This window comes from Gopherus evgoodei, chromosome 6 (genome assembly GCF_007399415.2).
Source record: "Gopherus evgoodei ecotype Sinaloan lineage chromosome 6, rGopEvg1_v1.p, whole genome shotgun sequence".
In the NCBI taxonomy this organism is placed as follows: Eukaryota; Metazoa; Chordata; order Testudines; family Testudinidae; genus Gopherus; species Gopherus evgoodei.
In genome coordinates this window covers 130,817,771-130,836,387 of record NC_044327.1, presented here as the reverse complement: position 1 = coordinate 130,836,387, position 18,617 = coordinate 130,817,771, and the positions used below count along the sequence as shown (strand labels likewise).

Here is an 18,617-nt window from a genome sequence, read left to right as displayed (position 1 = left end):
GGGCAATAAAAAGGCGTCATATAAAAAATGGAAACTAGGTCAGATCACGAAGGATGAATATAGGCAAATAACACAGGAATGCAGAGGCAAGATTAGAAAAGCAAAGGTACAAAATGAACTCAAACTAGCTATGGGAATAAAGGGAAACAAGAAGACTTTTTATCAATACATTAGAAGCAAGAGGAAGACTAAGGACAGGGTAGGCCCACTGCTCAATGAGGAGGGGGTAACAGTAACGGGAGACTTGGAAATGGCAGAGATGCTTAATGACTTCTTTGTTTCGGTCTTCACTGAGAAGTCTGAAGGAATGTCTAATATAGTGAATGCTTACGGGAAGAGGGTAGGTTTAGAAGAGAAAATAAGGAAAGAGCAAGTAAAAAATCGCTTAGAAAAGTTAGATGCCTGCAAGTCACCAGGGCCTGATGAAATGCATCCTAGAATTCTCAAGGAGTTAATGGAAGAGGTATCTGAGCCTCTAGCTATTATCTTTGGGAAATCATGGGAGACGGGGGAGATTCCAGAAGACTGGAAGGGGGCAAATATAGTGCCCATCTATAAAAAGGGAAATAAAAACAACCCAGGAAACTACAGACCAGTTAGTTTAACTTCTGTGCCAGGGAAGATAATGGAGCAGGTAATCAAAGAAATCATCTGCAAACACTTGGAAGGTGGTAAGGTGATAGGGAATAGGCAGCATGGATTTGTAAAGAACAAATCGTGTCAAACTAATCTGATAGCGTTCTTTGATAGGATAACGAGCCTTGTGGATAAGGGAGAAGCGGTGGATGTGATATACCTAGACTTTAGTAAGGCATTTGATACAGTCTTGCATGATATTCTTATAGATAAACTAGGAAAGTACAATTTAGATGGGGCTACTATAAGGTGGGTGCATAACTGGCTGGATAACCGTACTCAGAGAGTAGTTGTTAATGGCTCCCAGTCCTGCTGGAAAGGTATAACAAGTGGGGTTCCGCAGGGGTCTGTTTTGGGACCGGTTCTGTTCAATATCTTCATCAACGATTTAGATGTTGGCATAGAAAGTACGCTTATTAAGTTTGCGGACGATACCAAACTGGGAGGGATTGCAACTGCTTTGGAGGACAGCGTCAAAATTCAAAATGATCTGGACAAATTGGAGAAATGGTCTGAGGTAAACAGGATGAAGTTCAATAAAGATAAATGCAAAGTGCTCCACCTAGGAAGGAACAATCAGTTTCACACATACAGAATGGGAAGAGACTGTCTAGGAAGGAGTATGGCAGAAAGAGATCTAGGGGTCATAGTAGACCACAAGCTTAATATGAGTCAACAGTGTGATACTGTTGCAAAAAAAGCAAACATGATTCTGGGATGCATTAACAGGTGTGTTGTAAACAAGACACGAGAAGTCATTCTTCCGCTTTACTCTGCGCTGGTTAGGCCTCAACTGGAGTATTGTGTCCAGTTCTGGGCACCGCATTTCAAGAAAGATGTGGAGAAATTGGAGGGGGTCCAGAGAAGAGCAACGAGAATGATTAAAGGTCTTGAGAACATGTCCTATGAAGGAAGGCTGAAGGAACTGGGTTTGTTTAGTTTGGAAAAGAGAAGACTGAGAGGGGACATGATAGCAGTTTTCAGGTATCTAAAAGGGTGTCATCAGGAGGAGGGAGAAAACTTGTTCACCTTAGCCTCCAATGATAGAACAAGAAGCAATGGGCTTAAACTGCAGCAAGGGAGATTTAGGTTGGACATTAGGAAAAAGTTCCTAACTGTCAGGGTAGCTAAACACTGGAATAGATTGCCTAGGGAAGTTGTGGAATCTCCATCTCTGGAGATATTTAAGAGTAGGTTAGATAAATGTCTATTAGGGATGGTCTAGACAGTATTTGGTTCTGCCATGAGGGCAGGGGACTGGACTCGATGACCTCTCGAGGTCCCTTCCAGTCCTAGAGTCTATGAGTCTATGAGAAGCCTTGCAAGTCTGACTCCTGCCCTCCACCCCCAGAATTTTCTTTCTTTCTGTGTGTGTGGGGGGTACCCCATAGAAAATTCTGTGCACAAAACTAACACTGATGTAGCACTTTGGTTGCACAATCAAACACCCAGAAGTCAGGAAATTCCAGGTTAAGGCTACTAAGGCACTTTTTATGTTGCATGTGTGAATTTTTTTCCTTGTTAAATGAAAACTGTAAAGCTACTTTTTTCTATAAATTTGCTCCATAAGGATATGCAGCTTTGGCAACTGAAGACTGAAGTTTCCTGAGTTTTGAGCACTCGATCTTGCAGCTGTTGACATCATGGAATCATAGAAATGTAAGACTGGAAGGGACCTCAGCAGGTCATCTGATCCAGGACTAAGTATTATCTAGACCATCCCTGACATGTGTTTGTCTAACCTGCCCTTAAAAATCTCCAATGATGGAGATTCCACAACCTTTCTAGGCATTTTGTTCCAGAGTTTAATTACCTTTACAGTTACAAAGTTTTTCCTAACGTCTAGTCTAAATCTTTCTTCCTGCAATTTAAGTCCATTACTTCTTGTCCTATCCTCAGTGGTTAAGGAGAAGTATTTATCTCCCTCTTCTTTATGGCAAACTTTTATGTACTTGAAAACTATTATCATATCCCCCATCAGTCTTCTCTTCTCCAGACTAACCAAACCCAGTTTTTTCAATTTTTCCTCCTAGCTTATGTTTTCTAGACCTTTAATCATTTTTGTTGCTCTCCTCTGGACTTTCTCCAATTTCTCCAAATCTTTCCTGAAGTGTGGTGCCCAGAACAGGACACAATACTCCAGCTGAGGTTATAGTTTGTGATCCACTGATAACCCCTGATCTTTTTCTGCAGTCCTTCCTAGGCAGCCATTTCCAATTTTGTATGTGTACAATTGATTTCTCCTTCCCAGGTGTAATACTTTGCATTTTTCCTCATTGAATTTCCTCCTATTTATTTCAGACCATTTCTCCAGTGTGTCAAGATCATTTTGAATTATAATCCTGTCCTCCAAAGCACTTGCAACCCCTCCCAGCTTGGTATCATTTGCAGACTTCATAAGTGTACTCTCTATGCCATTATCCAAATCACTTATGAAGATATTGAATAGAATCAGACCCAGGACAGATCCGTGCAGGACCCCACTTGATATGCCCCTCCAGCTTGATTGTGAACCATTGGTAATTACTTTCTAAGTACACATTTCCAACAACTGTGCACCCACCTTACAGTAGTGTCATGCAAGTCTGCAGTGCCATATAAATAGTAATGAACCCTATTTTAATTTTCTTTAATCAGTGCATACCAGGGATCTACATGCTTTCTTTAGAAGAAGGTATATTTTAGAGTCTGAACATGTTGGCAATGTCCCTTTAAATATTCGGATACCAATAAATGTTGAGAAAATTGCCTTTGTGAGGTTCAAGGCATCAACTCCGTTGCCTCCAGCCAGCTGCTGTCTGATGTCACCTAGACAAATCAGGGCAAACTATTTTCATGGGATTAAACACTAAATACCTGCAAGGAGCATTCTCTTTATCAGATAATGCTCCGGTAGCAGAGTTTGTTCGCTTTATTGCATATATAACTGTGGTGTCAAATAGACTGATTTACAATGTCTGGTCTTTTAAATAATCTTGGCTATTTGCTGCTCTTGTAATCTGCCAAATCATTTAGCCTTCCCGATAGCAGAAATGCTGTAAAAGTTAGATAAACTTGCAGAAAAAATTAGCTCCAAGGTGCTGCTGAACACTGGCGGCTGCATGTTCATTGCAAACACACTTGCTGGTTTCTGTCGTCTCCCCCCATCCCCCAACCTAATCTGTGATTGAATGTGGTTGCTGGAGAAATTGAAATTTTATGATCGAGCCGCAGGCAGGGAGATAAGCATTTATATGTTAGGCTAGATGAATCTAGTAGGGAGGTTTAGGTGTGGCTAATGAAACCAGAGTGTGTGAGAGCTGGATTTCTTCTTTGGTGCACGGAATGTATATAAATGTGTCTGGTCCAAGCATTCAACATGTCAAAAGCTCATCTTTGTAAAGTTGTGGGACCAGCTTTTAAGCTGGAACTTTGGATGTCCATGCTGAGATGCCTTAGAGGCGCTCAATTTTCAGAGGGCTCATGCTCAGCACGTACAGAAAATCAAGCCCCTTTTAAAGTCTCTCAGGTTGGACACCCAAAATCATCATTAACTTCTAAAAGTCTTGGCCAGAATATTTATAATATGTCATTGCAGAGAACGGTTAGCCATTCAAGTGGTCAAGTTCAATAGAATTCTGTCTTATTTATTTTATTTGAACTGCTTATCTGTGACTCTGTTGGCTGGTTTGAACAGACAAATTACAAAGGGACCTAGAAAGGCTGCAAACACAGGCAGGAAAGTCACAAAAAATGCAAGCTAGGGGGAAAGAATGTGATCTCAGTTAGAGGGAATAATGCAGTAATGGAGTTGCAGTGCAGTAATGGTGAGCCAGATAAACCTAGGAGTGATAGTGGACGGCAAATTGGAGGGAACAGTAACAATGATTGGAGGAGTGAAAGAATTGACTTACCAGTGCAACAAAAGTTTGAAAGAACTAAGGTTGTCATCAGAATCCACAATTGCCCACTAGAGGGGTCATTGGGTAAAGGTTAGATCTTTGACAGTTGCTTTGTGTACCATGTGCAAAATTCCAACCTGGCTGAGAAGTAACTGAGGTTAGGCAGCATAGTCTTGTGGTTGAGACCCCTGACATGCTACTACTTTATTTGATGAACTTGGGCAAGTCACTTAGCTTATCTGTGCCTCAGGGTCCCATCTATACAATTCTCCATGTGGTATGTTGCAAGAGGGACCTAAATTCTGCAGCAAGGCCCCTGGGTTTCTGGAGCAGAGCTTGCAGCAGCTTCATTTAAATTCGAAAGCGGATGTTGTTATTGGGTCAAATACAGTGATGAATAATGCAGCCCAGTGCCATAGTATCTGTGTTTGTTTGGATATTCAATTCCATTTCTTGTATGCTCTCTTCCCACCTTTTCAATCTTCAGCATGTAGGAAACCTTTGTGCACACTGCAGACAATGGTGGTGAGCAGCTGGAGGCTGACCCCCGACGTAGCATGGGAGACAAGTGAGCACAAGCATGTCAGGGCTATTTCTGCTGAAATGATCGGTGGTGAAATACCTAGCTGTTGACATGTAAATTCTCTCCCTTAGTTTTTAGAATTGACACTCCACTGAGGACAGAGATAGTTCGTACCCCATGGCACTGTTGTTTCAGACTGCTTGCACAGTCAGGAAGGCATCATTATTTGATTATGCTAGAGTTGTATTTTAAGGGATTTCCCCCCACACTAATGACAAGAAACATAATTTAGAAGGAATCAAGGTTAGGCTCAAGGTTGCAGTTCAAAAGCAAGGGGTGAATTCTGTGGCAAATTCCACAAGTATGAAATACACTGGGCCCAGCTAGTTTTTTACCTTTGTAAAGTGCTTTGAGTGCCTGCCTGCACGGGGACGTCTCTCTGTGTGCAGATTATTAGTAATTGTATGCATTATTATTTGAATAGTGTAAACACCCAGGGGAAAAGGTATTGCTTAAGCTGGAACAGGGAAACAACAAGATGGAACTGAAGGGGAGGGATGCTTAGGCAGGAAATCAGGCAAACTTCCTCAGAGAGATTTCCTAAATTGGGGAATGGCCTCCCATGGGAAGTGGTGGAAGCTGTCTTGCTTGAAACATTTAAAACTGGACACATGATAAGAGTAGAAAATATAATGTAATGATCAATCCCACACTGGCATGTAGCTCCGGTCTGATCCTGTGTGAATATTAATAGGAAGCTCTGTCTAAGCAGCCTAGAGTAATTGCCAGTACTCAGTGTATGTTACTGCACGTGTAGGCTTGTAAACCTCCTCCGCATCTGTACTGAACACTTACAGGACAGCTTGAGTGATGTTTAGCATCTTTGCCTTCTCTCTTGATGCTTGAGCTGTTGATTTTGTGTTACTTTGTCTGGATTATATTCCTTCAGTCACACATAGATTCCATATATTGCATAGAGATTTATAAGAAGCACGTGTGTTTTGTAGCACAAAGAATAAAGGTGCCTGCTGTTTTCAAATCCCTAGGAACCTAAATCAAGGGCAGAGCCTATTCAGGCAAGTGCCGCACGTTTATGAGTCACGTGTTGAGCTGTCATGCCGTGAGCTGTTCTATCCTGAATCTCTGAGCTGTAAATGAGATGCTGTCCAATTCAACAGGAAACCTGGCGAGACTGAAGTGCTCTCAAAATAAAGGGCCCACTAAAGCTTTGCCTCTCCTTCACTGCCTCCACATTGGCACCTTAGCAGCAGTTGCAGTGCTGTGATTCCTCCTGTCACACTCGGCGCTATTGCACAGGTTTCGCTCTAGTCAGGAGGACGGAGTTAGGAGTGTTCATTTCAAACTGTGTTTGATGCGATGGTGTTTAATAGGACTGCATTTTCATGGTGTTTTCCTCCAGGTATGAGGCCTCCCTTCTTGAGTTGGTTGAAGCAATGAGTCCAGTCGCTGCCCCAGGACACCACTACGGAGAGTCTTACGACTGGAAGAAACCCCGTGCCCCTCGGAATGGGAGCCCCAGAAAACCTGCGTGGTGCCAAGCCCCTCATGGTACCCGAAGCAAAATGGAGGAGCTTGAGGAGAGCCGGATCCTGGAGGATATTTTCTTCATTTGATGAGGCTCATTACTCTGCAGCCAATCTGTAGGATTTTTCGGACCTTGTTCCTGTTTCTGCTCTAGATTTGTTAATCGCAGTATCACTTTTAAATTATTTGACAAATGATTGTCTCCCTCCTTGCCAAGGAGTTAGTACAGTAGCTTCCTCTTTCACTTAGAATTTAGTAATCATGCTGCGAGAATAACATTTTTTTTTCTTTTTGAACAGTCCAATCAGAAGGTGTTAGTAAATTTTGGGTAAACTTTTCATGTGCCAAGCAATTATTCTAAAATATAATTAAATCCACAACATTTTGGAGTCGATTGAAGTCATAGCTTAGCCAGCCCTCATATGAGAAGTATATTTCATTATCGATTTTTTTTTAGCTATAAAGCAGTTTGCAATAGCTGCAGAACACAGAAGACCCAATGCATTTCAATTAGATTATTTCTAATTAAAAAGCAGCCTGTTTAAAACCTAACAATGTTACAAAGGTACAAGCACTTGAATATTGTTTCCAATGATTCTGTGATCTACCGTTGCCTTCAGCATTCTGATATTTACCGTGCTGAGATGTTAGGAAGCATATACTCAGCTCAGCTGTATAATGTCTAATAACATTAATGGATGTGGCAGGGTTAATGCACTGTGCATCTGTTTGAAAGTAGTCTTCCTTAAATCAGTGCTATTTGACATAGTGTATATGCTGGGAACCCTATTGCCAACTCCTTAAATATCTCATAGAGCCAGGCAATGTACAGGTCCAAACTGTATTTGATGTGCTCTTCAGAATGAGATATATAGTAGTTATAGAGTAAGAACAGTCTTAAGGCATTTTCACTAACTTGCACTATTTTGATACCATTTCCAGATTCCATTGTAAATAAGACAAATCTGTAATTATTTCTACTAGCAGCTCGTAATGCACGTTTCCCTGCCGTCTTTAATTATTAATGCTCTATCTATTTCAGTTTATTTAAACGCACTCCCATCTACTTCATGCGCTTGGTTATTTAAAGAAATGTGCAGAATGGGTAAAAATGACTGCAGATTACTGGATGAATGGACATTTTCTGCACAATGCAGTATTCATATTTTCTTGTAACATTGTAGCCACTGGCAAGTGTTCCTAGAAATATGAAGCTGAAATATTCCTTTCACACAATAAAAGTGCAGCTAGAGAAAGTCAGAATCACAGCGGTACAGACAAGCTCTAGGCTATTTGTTTCCAGCCATTGGTATATGGACCAGTACTGCTTTTTTCAGTCTATTGTGACTGGTCCTCCAGGCTCCTGTTCCATACCTCCATGGCGGTGAGCCCCTGGACTTGTCCCTGATGTACTGCGGTTGTGTGCCTCCCATGCACTTGTGCATGCACCAATCCACAGTGCCACCCTGTCCCTCAGTGGAGCTGGCAAGGCTTGGCGATGAGGCCCAGGCTGTTCTCTGGCTGGCACATGCATACTGTACAGTGTGTGGAACATGCATTCACTGAGACCAAGATTTGAGGAGTTGAAACCTGGAACTGATTATTTTTAAAGGCATTTCTGGGAATTATGGGGTGGGCATCCCTTCTCTTGAGGAGCCCCAACTGTTAAACTACCTCAGCTGGGTGGCAGCGGATTAGCTTTTGCAGCGTTGTGGGGCAGATGGAATTTTGTGAAGGCCAACAGCAGCACAGGGCTCCTATAGTGAGGAATTAAAAAGGGTGACGGGGAGGGAAATACCACAGCCTACATTATTCCAGACAATTTTTTCTAATCTAATGTTATTTACAAATTAGTTGATGTCCTTTTCTTGCATCACAGCTGAATTTTAAAAGCTTGTTGGAAAAATACAAGGACAGAAGAGATAGGAGCAGTTTTCCTGCACCCGTGAGCCTGGTGAGAAACGGTCCCCGTATCATTTGTTTCTCTCCAGCCATTCCTATGGAGATTTACAGTCTCTTATCAGTATCCTGCCATGACATGTATCTGCTCCTTAATCCACTGGGGACAAGCTTTGTCTAGAGAATTCTGTCCTAAGGTCCCACGGACCTGGCAAGTGATCCATCACTGGACTGGCTGGGGGAGTCTCTCTTCAGTGTCCTTCATGTTTCTGCTCCTTGGGCACAGGGGATCAAGTTTAACATAGTTTGCTTTGGCCTTAGAAAGAAAGAAAAATTCAGGAGAGGCAGCTGGAATTTGGGGGGAACAAGGAGGGAATAGACAATAGGACATGGGTTTGGATTTTTTTTTTAAGATTTTGCTTTTGTAGAAGAAATGCTTTCTGGGTCTAGACCAAATGCGAGCCTTCAGTTTCTGGTCTGGGTCTAGACTGAACACCTTCAATTTCTGTTCTTCTCCAGATTGACTGTAACTGTAATTGCCTTTTTTAACAAACACTAACAGCAAAAATGACATTTGAAAGGTGCCTTTGCGTACACATTCCCGAATTCTCCATGGGAGCATTATGCTCTCTAGTGCTGCATGGGTGCCAATATTTAACCACGCTCAGATTTTTAATTATCCTTTTTGTCTGTTAATTATTTTAACTCTGATGGTGTTTTTGTCTTGAATCTGTATTTTGGTGGGAATTGTATTTTAAATGGACATTGTCAAGGTTTGGGGCCTCAAACATGACCACCTCTACATCCGTAGGAGCTATACATGAAGCATGTTTTGCATATTGTAGCAAAGAATTCTGGAATGAAGAGGTTTAAAATTATCTTGTTGGGAAAGACCTCTAGATTCTAATTATCCAGTAAACATGAACTAGGGGAGGCTACTAATTTGGTAGATCCTAAAGAAACAAACCTTCTCCAGTTGGTTCTACTGTTGTAGTTAGCAGCAGTAGACTAAGAATAGTGTTAGCAGTCAATGCAAGCAAATATATTTTGCCACAAGGCACTACAAAGTTAAAGTTATTAAAACATTTATAGCCTTGGAAGAAAATCAATTGTTGTCAAATCGAAAAGGACAAAATCAGTATTTGGGGTGGGGAGGGGAATTATTTTCCATCTGCTAAAACAGTAGAGGGAATGCAAAAATAAACTAGCAAAAGCAATCACATGACAGTGTCCTTTTCAGTTTAAACTCCTATATTAGCCCCCAGTGGGGAGATACTCCAGCCCATGATTTTGTCCAGAGTCTCCCAGATAATAAGCTTCAGCATCAGATAAGGCTACTTGTGGGGTAACACATCTCCTACTAAGGTTACTCTCCATTCCTTGACTTTGTGTTTCTACCTGAATGGCTTGTATTTCCAACACCTGCTGTGTTTGTGTGGTCATCTCTCTTGCACACTCTGTAAGCAGAGGATCTGTAAACAATCACGCTTTCATTCTACTTCCTAGCCTCTCTGGTTCTACTTGGCGAATCCTATCTTAAACCCAAGCATATATTTATATATGTGTGTGAGGTTTTAATTTAATAAATTATCTGCTTTTTTTTCATTTTATCTTGGAGAGCTTCAGTTACTGCATTGTCTTTTCCTTTGGTTTGTCATGCCTGGGTATAGCAATAGACTCTCCATTGTTAGATATTTTGGTAACCTTCAACACCACAGATGATGAAGTGCTGCCCACTTATCTATAGGCCCTAACAGGCTAGGCCAGTCCAGTAGGGAAGCTTGGTTCACGTTTTCTTTCAGAGATCCCAGAAAAGGACAAAGTGCCCCACAGTTGTTCCCCAAGAGCTCTTGTTTTTGTATTGTCCCACAGGGACCAATCTTATCACCCTCTTCAACCCGTTTGCGACGTCACTGGGGGAGATGGTGGGAGGCTATGGGCTGAAATGTCAGCAGTATGCTGGTGACACCTAGCTCTGTCTCTCCTCAGCAAGCCCTAATGCCGTTGACTTCCTGCTGTCCTCGTATGTCGTGAGGTTAGGTACCTGTAAAATAGCTGGTTTAGGATTACCCAAGCATAACAGCCTCTGTCACGGGATTGAATTTGGGACCTTCATCTCCAAACGCACAGGGCTCTGGCACTAGAGCTAAAGAATAACTCCATTAGCTGACTGATTTATCCAACTTGTGGGCCAGCCATTAGAGGCGGGACACAACGTGCTTAGCCCATGTGTTACACCAAGGAAGGTGGAGGTGATGCTTACCGGCAGGGGGCAGTGAAAATGCCCTCAATCGAAGAGCTTTGTTCATGGATTGTCAGTTGTCACTTGATTGCTGGGTCCTGCTGGGCTCATCTCTGCTTCTACATTCCCAGAGAGGACCAGTGGCCAGAAATGTCTTCAGCTGGCCTATCAGTTGCCTCCTGTCCTCTGTGATGCAAAGGCAGTCCATGCCTTTGTCACTTCATGGAAAGAAGGCTTTATGCTCTACCTTGAGCTGCCCAGGAAGCGTCGCTATTGCAGAAGTTGTTGGTCAGCCTTCTAATCAGGAAGGACTCAGGAGGGCACATCACACCAAATACTCTGACCTACAATCAAATTCCCTATCCACTTACAAGACAACCTCCAGCTGTTGGTCAGTATTTACAAAACCCTAAATGGTATATGATTTAGCTATTTTGGTGAGACCTTGTCCCTTGGAACATACTAACTTCTGAGGACACTGTTTTACCGTCCTCAGGTATTTGACGGTGGTGTTTTCAGTAGATAGGTCTTAACTATGGAGGTCACTCCCATATCTGTTAGAGCTTGATCCTTGCAGGTTGCAATGCAAGGCTGTATAGGCTGTTTTCAGACTCTGTTTGATCTCCCTCCAGCAAGTGGCTCCAGGCTGGCTGTCCCTCTGCCCCGTCCCACATCGTAGTAGGGGCTAGCATTCCCCCAAGACAGTGATATCAGATGCGAGCAGAGTATTGACCTAAATTTGGGGAGACTATTAAATAAACTATGAAAATGCACCAAGATAATAGTGCTGGGAGCTTTCAGAAATACATCTGGGAGGAGATAATTCCCATAGCATCCTGACAGGCTTGACAAGCGAACCACACACAGCAGCACTGAAATACAACCACTTCTGGGGTGTAATCAGCAACTCCACAATAACTGACTCTGTACAACCGTGACAGGAGGGGAAATGTTGGCTATGAATACCAAGGCAATCTCGTGATCTTGTGGAAAGCGCCATGAGGTTTTTAATATCCACATAGATGAGATACTTTCTAAGGTCTTATCCTGAAGAAGTCTCACATGGTGTAATGGAGCTCAGTGTGTCTTCGTCAGAAGGAGGAGTGGCAAAGCTGTACCTCCCATCTTTTGAACCGATGGCTTCAGTGGGGATCTAGGTATTTCAAACCTGATCCTTGTGCAACAACGCCATCCCTTCTGGTGAGGTTAGCTATGGATCATATTGAGATCATGGGCCATAAATTGGCATTTCCTTTGATTGAGAGAACAGAAACCAAGTATACTGCCGTATTCTTTCTCCTCTATTCAACAGCGTTCAACTAATTATTATTAATTTGTATCACCACAGTGCCTAGGAGTCCCAGTCCAGGACCCCATTGCGCAAGGTGCTGTACAAACACAGAACAACAGGACAGATGCTGTCTCAAAGAGCTCACAATCTGTGTATAAGACAAGAGGAGACAAATGGATACAGACGACCGATGAGGGAGTGCAAGGGAACAATGAGACAATATTGGTCTGCGTGACAGGCAGTGGTCTCAGCACATCAACAGCTCACCATTGTCAAGTTTTCTGTGGGCATCATGGAAAAGAAGAGTTTAGAGGAGGGCTTTGAAGAAGGATGATGAGTTGGTTTTACAGAGGTTTACGGGCGCTCCTCCCAAGCATGAGGAGCTGCAGGAGAGAAAACGCACAGAAAGGGCGGTATGACTGCAGTTAATAGAAGGGCGTGAATATCAAGGAGGGAGAGAATTATTTAGAATGCCATGAAATTGGCCCACTGTCCCACAGCATGGTCACCATTCTGTTGTGAGTGGACCCAGCGTGTGGTCCCACATGCTTCCAAACTAGCTGGATCTGAGTAAAATCTAGTTCCTGTTTCTAGCTCTGAGACTCTAGCAAACACTGCTGGGCTCAGATCTCTCGCCTGAGCTCTTCCTTGGGATGTGGGACTTTACCATCCAGCAGACGTAGACCTGAAAACAGTGTCTGAGACGCTCGCAGCCTCACAGCTGTTTACATACGCTCCGCCTACTCAGTGGGGCCCCTGAGCTCCTACTTTAATTCCTTTCGGGACAATACGGCAGGATAGCAAGAAACACAGGCTCAGCAAAGGGATTTTCTTAACCATAGTAACTTAACTCATAGTCCTGAGGTGCCCCATCCCATGGGTCAAGCTCACTCCATTTTATAAGCCTGTAGTTTCAGCGTTTCAGGCTGGGCAGGGGTCATCCTCCATGTCCTTTTTATATGAGACAATGGTCAGCCCCCTGCAAAAAGCCAAATCTTGCTTGTCAAGAGGGCCCCTGTCTCTGTGCCGTGAGGTCAGACAGAGAAGCTCCAGCCCCACCGGTCATGCTCACCCCTTCTTGTGGGCTCCTGGTAGAGAGACCATTGTTCCATTGGCATGGGCCAGTTGTTGAGTCATTCAAAGTCAATAGCCCCCAACTATACTCTGGCAGGGCAGCTGTGTGGAATAGGCCACCCTCGGGCAAGTCCAGACATGTGCTATCACAGTGTGTGATATTTCCAGGCACAGCACAACACAGAGTTCATCATTTGATACAGGCAATTTAAGGGAGCAGCATTTAGCATGGTGATTGGGGGTCTGTCATATGATGGGTCTTCAAGCAGGTCCTAACAGTGAGGCAATCCACTGCAGCTTCATCGCTAGGAACTGCCTGAAGCCCCATCATATGACCCACTTAAAACTAGGTCAGATAAAGCACCAGAGAAGATCTATCTGGACTCATTCCTCACTGGCCCCCGAGGTTGGAAGATTGAGGATGGGTCGCGTAGGACCTAAGAGGTCCTGTAGGCTGGGATTTGCAAAATAGTCCATGGGAATTAGTGCCTAATTCCCCTGGACCCCCTTGGAAGATATCAACCTTAATCACTCAGTTTGCAGCACACTGTTAGGCCCTATGGATCTTGAACCTGGGTCTGTGGTGGTCCTGGGAACCATCACACTCCTTTCCTCCAGCTAGCAGCTCACAGACACCAGCTGGGACTGAGGTCCATGAAGCCCAGCTCAGGGCACAACCCCTATCCCTGCACTCTGGGAGTGCTCGAAGGCTCCTATTGGGTCATAGCCGCTATATAAGCCAGAGGGGGGAACAGGAAGTTGTCTGCACAACTGGGCTTCACCCTGCCATGGACTACTGGTCAGGTTACTTCTAATCCTGAGCTCCTGGCATCCTCACTCAGCCTGACCCTTGGTAACTGTTTCCAGTCCTCTGATTCCATCACCCAAGCCTAACCTCTTAGTATCCTGATGTGGCCTGACTTTTGGTATCTAACTCTTGATCCCTGTATGACAGTCTGCACTCCTTTTACAAGACTGATACATTTTGTACAAAGTATGCCTTGTGAGGTATCATTTGAAAACTCATAATTTGCGGATCATTATTGTCCTGGTAAAATATATGTGGCAACATTGTATGTAAAGTTATAAGATTCTACTGTGTAACATTATTGAGATACGTTCCAAGTTTAAAAAAGCTGGCACAAACCAGTTCCTCAAAGACAAAGGGGAAACTGTTGCCTGAGCCAGGTATCAAGAAAATCAAATTGACCATCACCTGGTTAAGTGGCCATTCTTCAGCAGGTAAAAGGGCGTGAGTGAGAAATCTACATTTTGGCAAGAAATGTAAAAGAAACAGCTGGAAGTTCCTGTCCCCCTGGCCTTCTGTCTCCTGAACCTCAGCTGGAAGTGATTTTTTAAAGAAAAAAGAGAACTATAGGAAAGGGGAACAGACGCCCCCAAAAGATCTCTCCCTTCATCTCTACTCATGGCGTCAGCAACACTTGAAGGACAAAGGAAGCATCACTGGACTGGGGGGGGATCCTGGCAGACAGGAATTCAGCCAGTCAGACTGCTAAAACCTGGGGAGAGTGACTTGTGCTTTGAAATCACTTATCTTGTTAAGTTAGGTATTAGTTATGTTTTACTTTTTATTTATTTATAAGCAATTCTGACTTTTATGCTTCATTACTTGTAATCACTTAACATCTATCTGCAGTTAATAAACGTGTGTTATTTTATCTAAAACTGTGTTTGGAGTGAAATGTTTGGGAAACTCCATTTGAGATAACAGGATTTGTGCAAATCACTTTCTGTTAATAAAATGACTGTCTGTAGATGAGCTTGTGTTGTCCAGCAGAAGGGCAGTACAAGATGCACATTTCTGGGATGGGGAATTTACTGGTGTTGCTCTGCTGTGTAATCCAAGAGTGGCTGGCCATAGCACTCATACATGATAGCTGAGAGTAATTTACATGGTGAAGGCTGTGTGTGAGCAGACCAGGAGTGGTTGCTCTCACAGCGAAGCAGTGTAGAAGGCACCCCAGGTGTCAGAACTGAGGGAACACAGCTGTTCACCAGTCCAAATTGTATCCTGGGCAATATCACACCCTGCCCTCCAGTTTGTCTCTCAATTCTGATCTGCCATTCCAATATGACCTGATTCCAGGTAATTGGCTCCTGGTCAGTGGGCCTTCAGCCCATGCCAAAGCTAACCCTTGCTCGTTCCCTACCCATGACACACACACAACCAGTTGGCAGCTAAGGTCTTTACTCCAGAGAGCTTAAAGGGAATTAGGAGAAATGCGCTGTCGAGGGCAAGGGTTTGGGCCTTATAGGAGGAGAGACCTTTTCAGCTTGTTAGGATCCAGGAGAAGTCGCCCCTGCACCACTGTTTTTTAAGAAGGAATTGGGTGGAAGGGATAAGAAGAAGGAAACCCATTCCCTGTGTCTAGGACAGCAGGAACAAAGGTGAGAACTCGAGGGCAGGAGAAGGAACCCGTGAGATCTATTAGGGGAGAAGACACAGAGGAGCACAGGGAAGGATCAGAGAGAGGTGTAGCAGGGGTAGAGTTATGCCAGTCCTGACAATGAGGGCGAGGAGTTAGAACTTAAAAGAGGAAGCTATGGACAAGCAAGTGAGAGGGTTTGGTTCTTATTGGCCAAGATGACTGATGCCTTAGAAATACCAGATGGATTCAGGGAGGGAAGGATGAATTAGAGGGAGGGGACACAGGATGGAGAGAGTCCAGACTATGAGGAGGTGGAAGTAATTAAGCCCCAAGACCCAGTCAAGGGCTGCGTTTTATAGATAGGGAGAGAGAGGTAATGCTGTATTTTAGATTAGATAGAAGACTGAGGGACAGGACTGAGCAAGAATCTGGATGTGGATAAAGGGGGATGCCAGGAACAAAAGATGTGCTATTTTTTTGAGATAGTCCGGGTGGAGTTCTCAGTAGTGATAAGGAAGGAAAGAAGAAGGGTCCGGGACGTTTGAGATACTACCATCTGAAAGAAAAACGTCAGAGCTGTGGCTAGAAATCTAAAAGCTTTGTAGTACCACCTATCTAAAATACAACCTCAATATTTAGCTTTTAATTTGCAGTCTGAGGAAGTGAGCGCAGCCTGGCTAGTTATAAATTTCCTTTTGGTCCCATTATGGAATTTATGAAATTGTTTGTGTGTTAATTAGCATATGATTTAGAAATTTACATAAGTGCACACCACAAAGACACAGAACATTTAACAAGGTGATTTAAACCAGCAGAAGCATGCAAATCGACTCTAACAAGGTGGATCCGCTCAGGAAAAGGTCTGAGTCCACATAGCTGTTCCCTGTGGGGTTTTTTGAGTCATATCCACTCACTGTGCCAAGAAAGCTTTTATGACGATGATGATGATTTCTCTTAGCCATGTGGGAATGGACTGGATTCTAGTCTGCCTTATGCATCAGCAGCAACATTGTCTGTTAAATCGTTAACTGTGGAATCCTTACTGAAAATGGTGATGTCGGAGGCAGAGTACAGCTAGCTGGTGAAATCCAAGTTAGAATTTACTCAACTAGAATTGATCAAAAAACACGGTTGACAGAAGTGCTTGGCATGTGCGATAAGTTATTATTTATTACCATAGCTCCTACAGCTTCCAGCTGAGATCATGGCCCGGTGGTTCTGGTTGCTGAGCATGCAGATAATGAGACAGTCTCTACCCCACAAAGCTTATTGCCTAAAAAGACAAGGTGGAGGGTGGGAGACAGCAAATGCTATTGCATATGGGGATCCTTCCCTTGGTGTCTGCGTGCCCAGTGCACAGCCAGCATCCGTTGGGGGGCTTGACAGCCACTGCTACTGCCCGCTTATGAGTGCCAGTATTAAGGGCTGAGCCAACTCCAGCCCCCCTCGTTTCCTTCTTACTGCCCCCAACAGTGGTTGGAACCCCTGCTCATTGCCAGAACCGTCTTCTCTCAGCTCAATGTGTAGATATATATATCATTGTAGTTTAATAGTTCTGGTTAGTAAGTTTTAGTTATTTTGTTGAAAAATACATAGATTTTATTGTTTTCCCCATTTTGAGGTTCTGCCACCAGCACCAAGGTGAGGCCCAGTCACCAGGCTACAAGCTGTGTGCTCTTTGCACAACCCGTGCTGGTGAGCGACCACCCCACAGTAGTTGTCTTAAGTGCCTGGGCAAAGCACACATGAAAGACTGGTACCAGGTTTGCCAGGAATTCAATCTTCAGAGGAAGAAGGATAGGGAGCCCACGCTGAAGTTCCCGCTGATGGAGGTAGCATGCAGACACCTCTCAGAGCCGTCCTGGACCAACTCGGTGCCGAGTGCTGCAGCTTTAGTGAGAAGCACACCTCCAGCGTTGTTGGTCCCAGCACCGATCTCCACCTGTTCTAGGAAGAAATAGAAGTCTTCCAAAGAGCTCTGACCAGGGGAAGATCTCCACCCACAAAGGCTGGAAAGCGAGGGGCGAGAGAGTTGAGTACCGTGCATCTGAAATCTAAGCATTCCTCCAGATCAGTGCCTACGTTGGCACAGTTGGCTCCAGTGCCGAGAGGGCACTGTGAAGTCCATTGCCAGAAGTGGCACTGCAACAGACCAATACGATCTTGGTGCCAACTACCTTGGAGGCATTTGCAGTGGCAAGGAATTTGCTCTTCTCTCAGTGCTGGTGCAGGAGTCAGATCCCTCAGAACTGATGAAGCGTCCAGCACCAACGCCAGCAGTGCAACATGCAATATTGCACCAGTCGCCTACCTCCCGGACAGTCAGCCCATCAATACCGTCCAAGGGGAAGACAGCATTGATGGTTACTCTCCACCTGTTGTCAGGTTCTTGGCACTGGTCCCTAGCACTGTCTGGAGCAGTCTCTCCATGCTCAGAAGAAGGGGAATCCTCTTCATCAGACTTGGAGCAGGATCTGTCAGTCCCCACATAGCCCCTCTCTCTCCTTGTACCATCTTGACTGCACAACAGGGTCTGCTGTGGGAAAGTGGCCAGGATGCCACCAGGATCCATTCCCTTCTCAGTGGCTCTTTTGGAACCCCTAGGGTTTCCCCTCAACTTCTAGATCATTCTCTCATTGTGCCTACTCAATGGCCTCATCCAGGCAGGGTGAGTCCTCACACCGAGATGCCCCATCTTCAGTGTCCTGTTCTGGGTCTGGTACCAAGAATCAAGAAGAGGCACTTGAGGGACCACAGGAGCAATCTGTTGAAAAAGTTCAAGTCCAAGTCTTAACTTCTTCCTTGTCCTCCCCACACAAGGTGGTTTCCAGAGACACAGGCAACACATCTTGAAGAATAACAGTTACTGATCAGGTTAGTCACTTTTTTTTAATCTCCTTTTTACAGATAGGATGCTGAGGCTCAGAGAGGGTAAGTGGTTTGCCCAATCCAGTGCTTAGCCACAAGACCATTCCCATTGACTGCATTGATGTTTGTGGAGACTCCAGCCCATAGACTTTAAACTAAACAAATTTCATAACTGAGGCAGAAATACAATCCATGTGGAATCCCACAATGCAGGGTCACTTCTGTAACCACACATTGAAGCATAAAACCTCTAACTAGGACAGATCTG

General features: G+C 44.1%; 1 protein-coding gene across 1 annotated transcript in view; it reads left to right on the top strand.

Annotated features, from left to right (window-relative positions):
* KIAA1328 (KIAA1328 ortholog) overlaps positions 1–10,092 on the top strand; it is a 254,190-nt gene extending 244,098 nt beyond the window's left edge. The window contains exon 11 of the mRNA XM_030565790.1: positions 6,461–10,092. Coding sequence (XP_030421650.1) covers positions 6,461–6,674 — 214 coding nt within the window. The 3' untranslated portion in view covers positions 6,675–10,092. The remainder of the gene's footprint in view (positions 1–6,460) is intronic.
* The last annotated feature ends 8,525 nt before the right edge of the window (positions 10,093–18,617 follow it).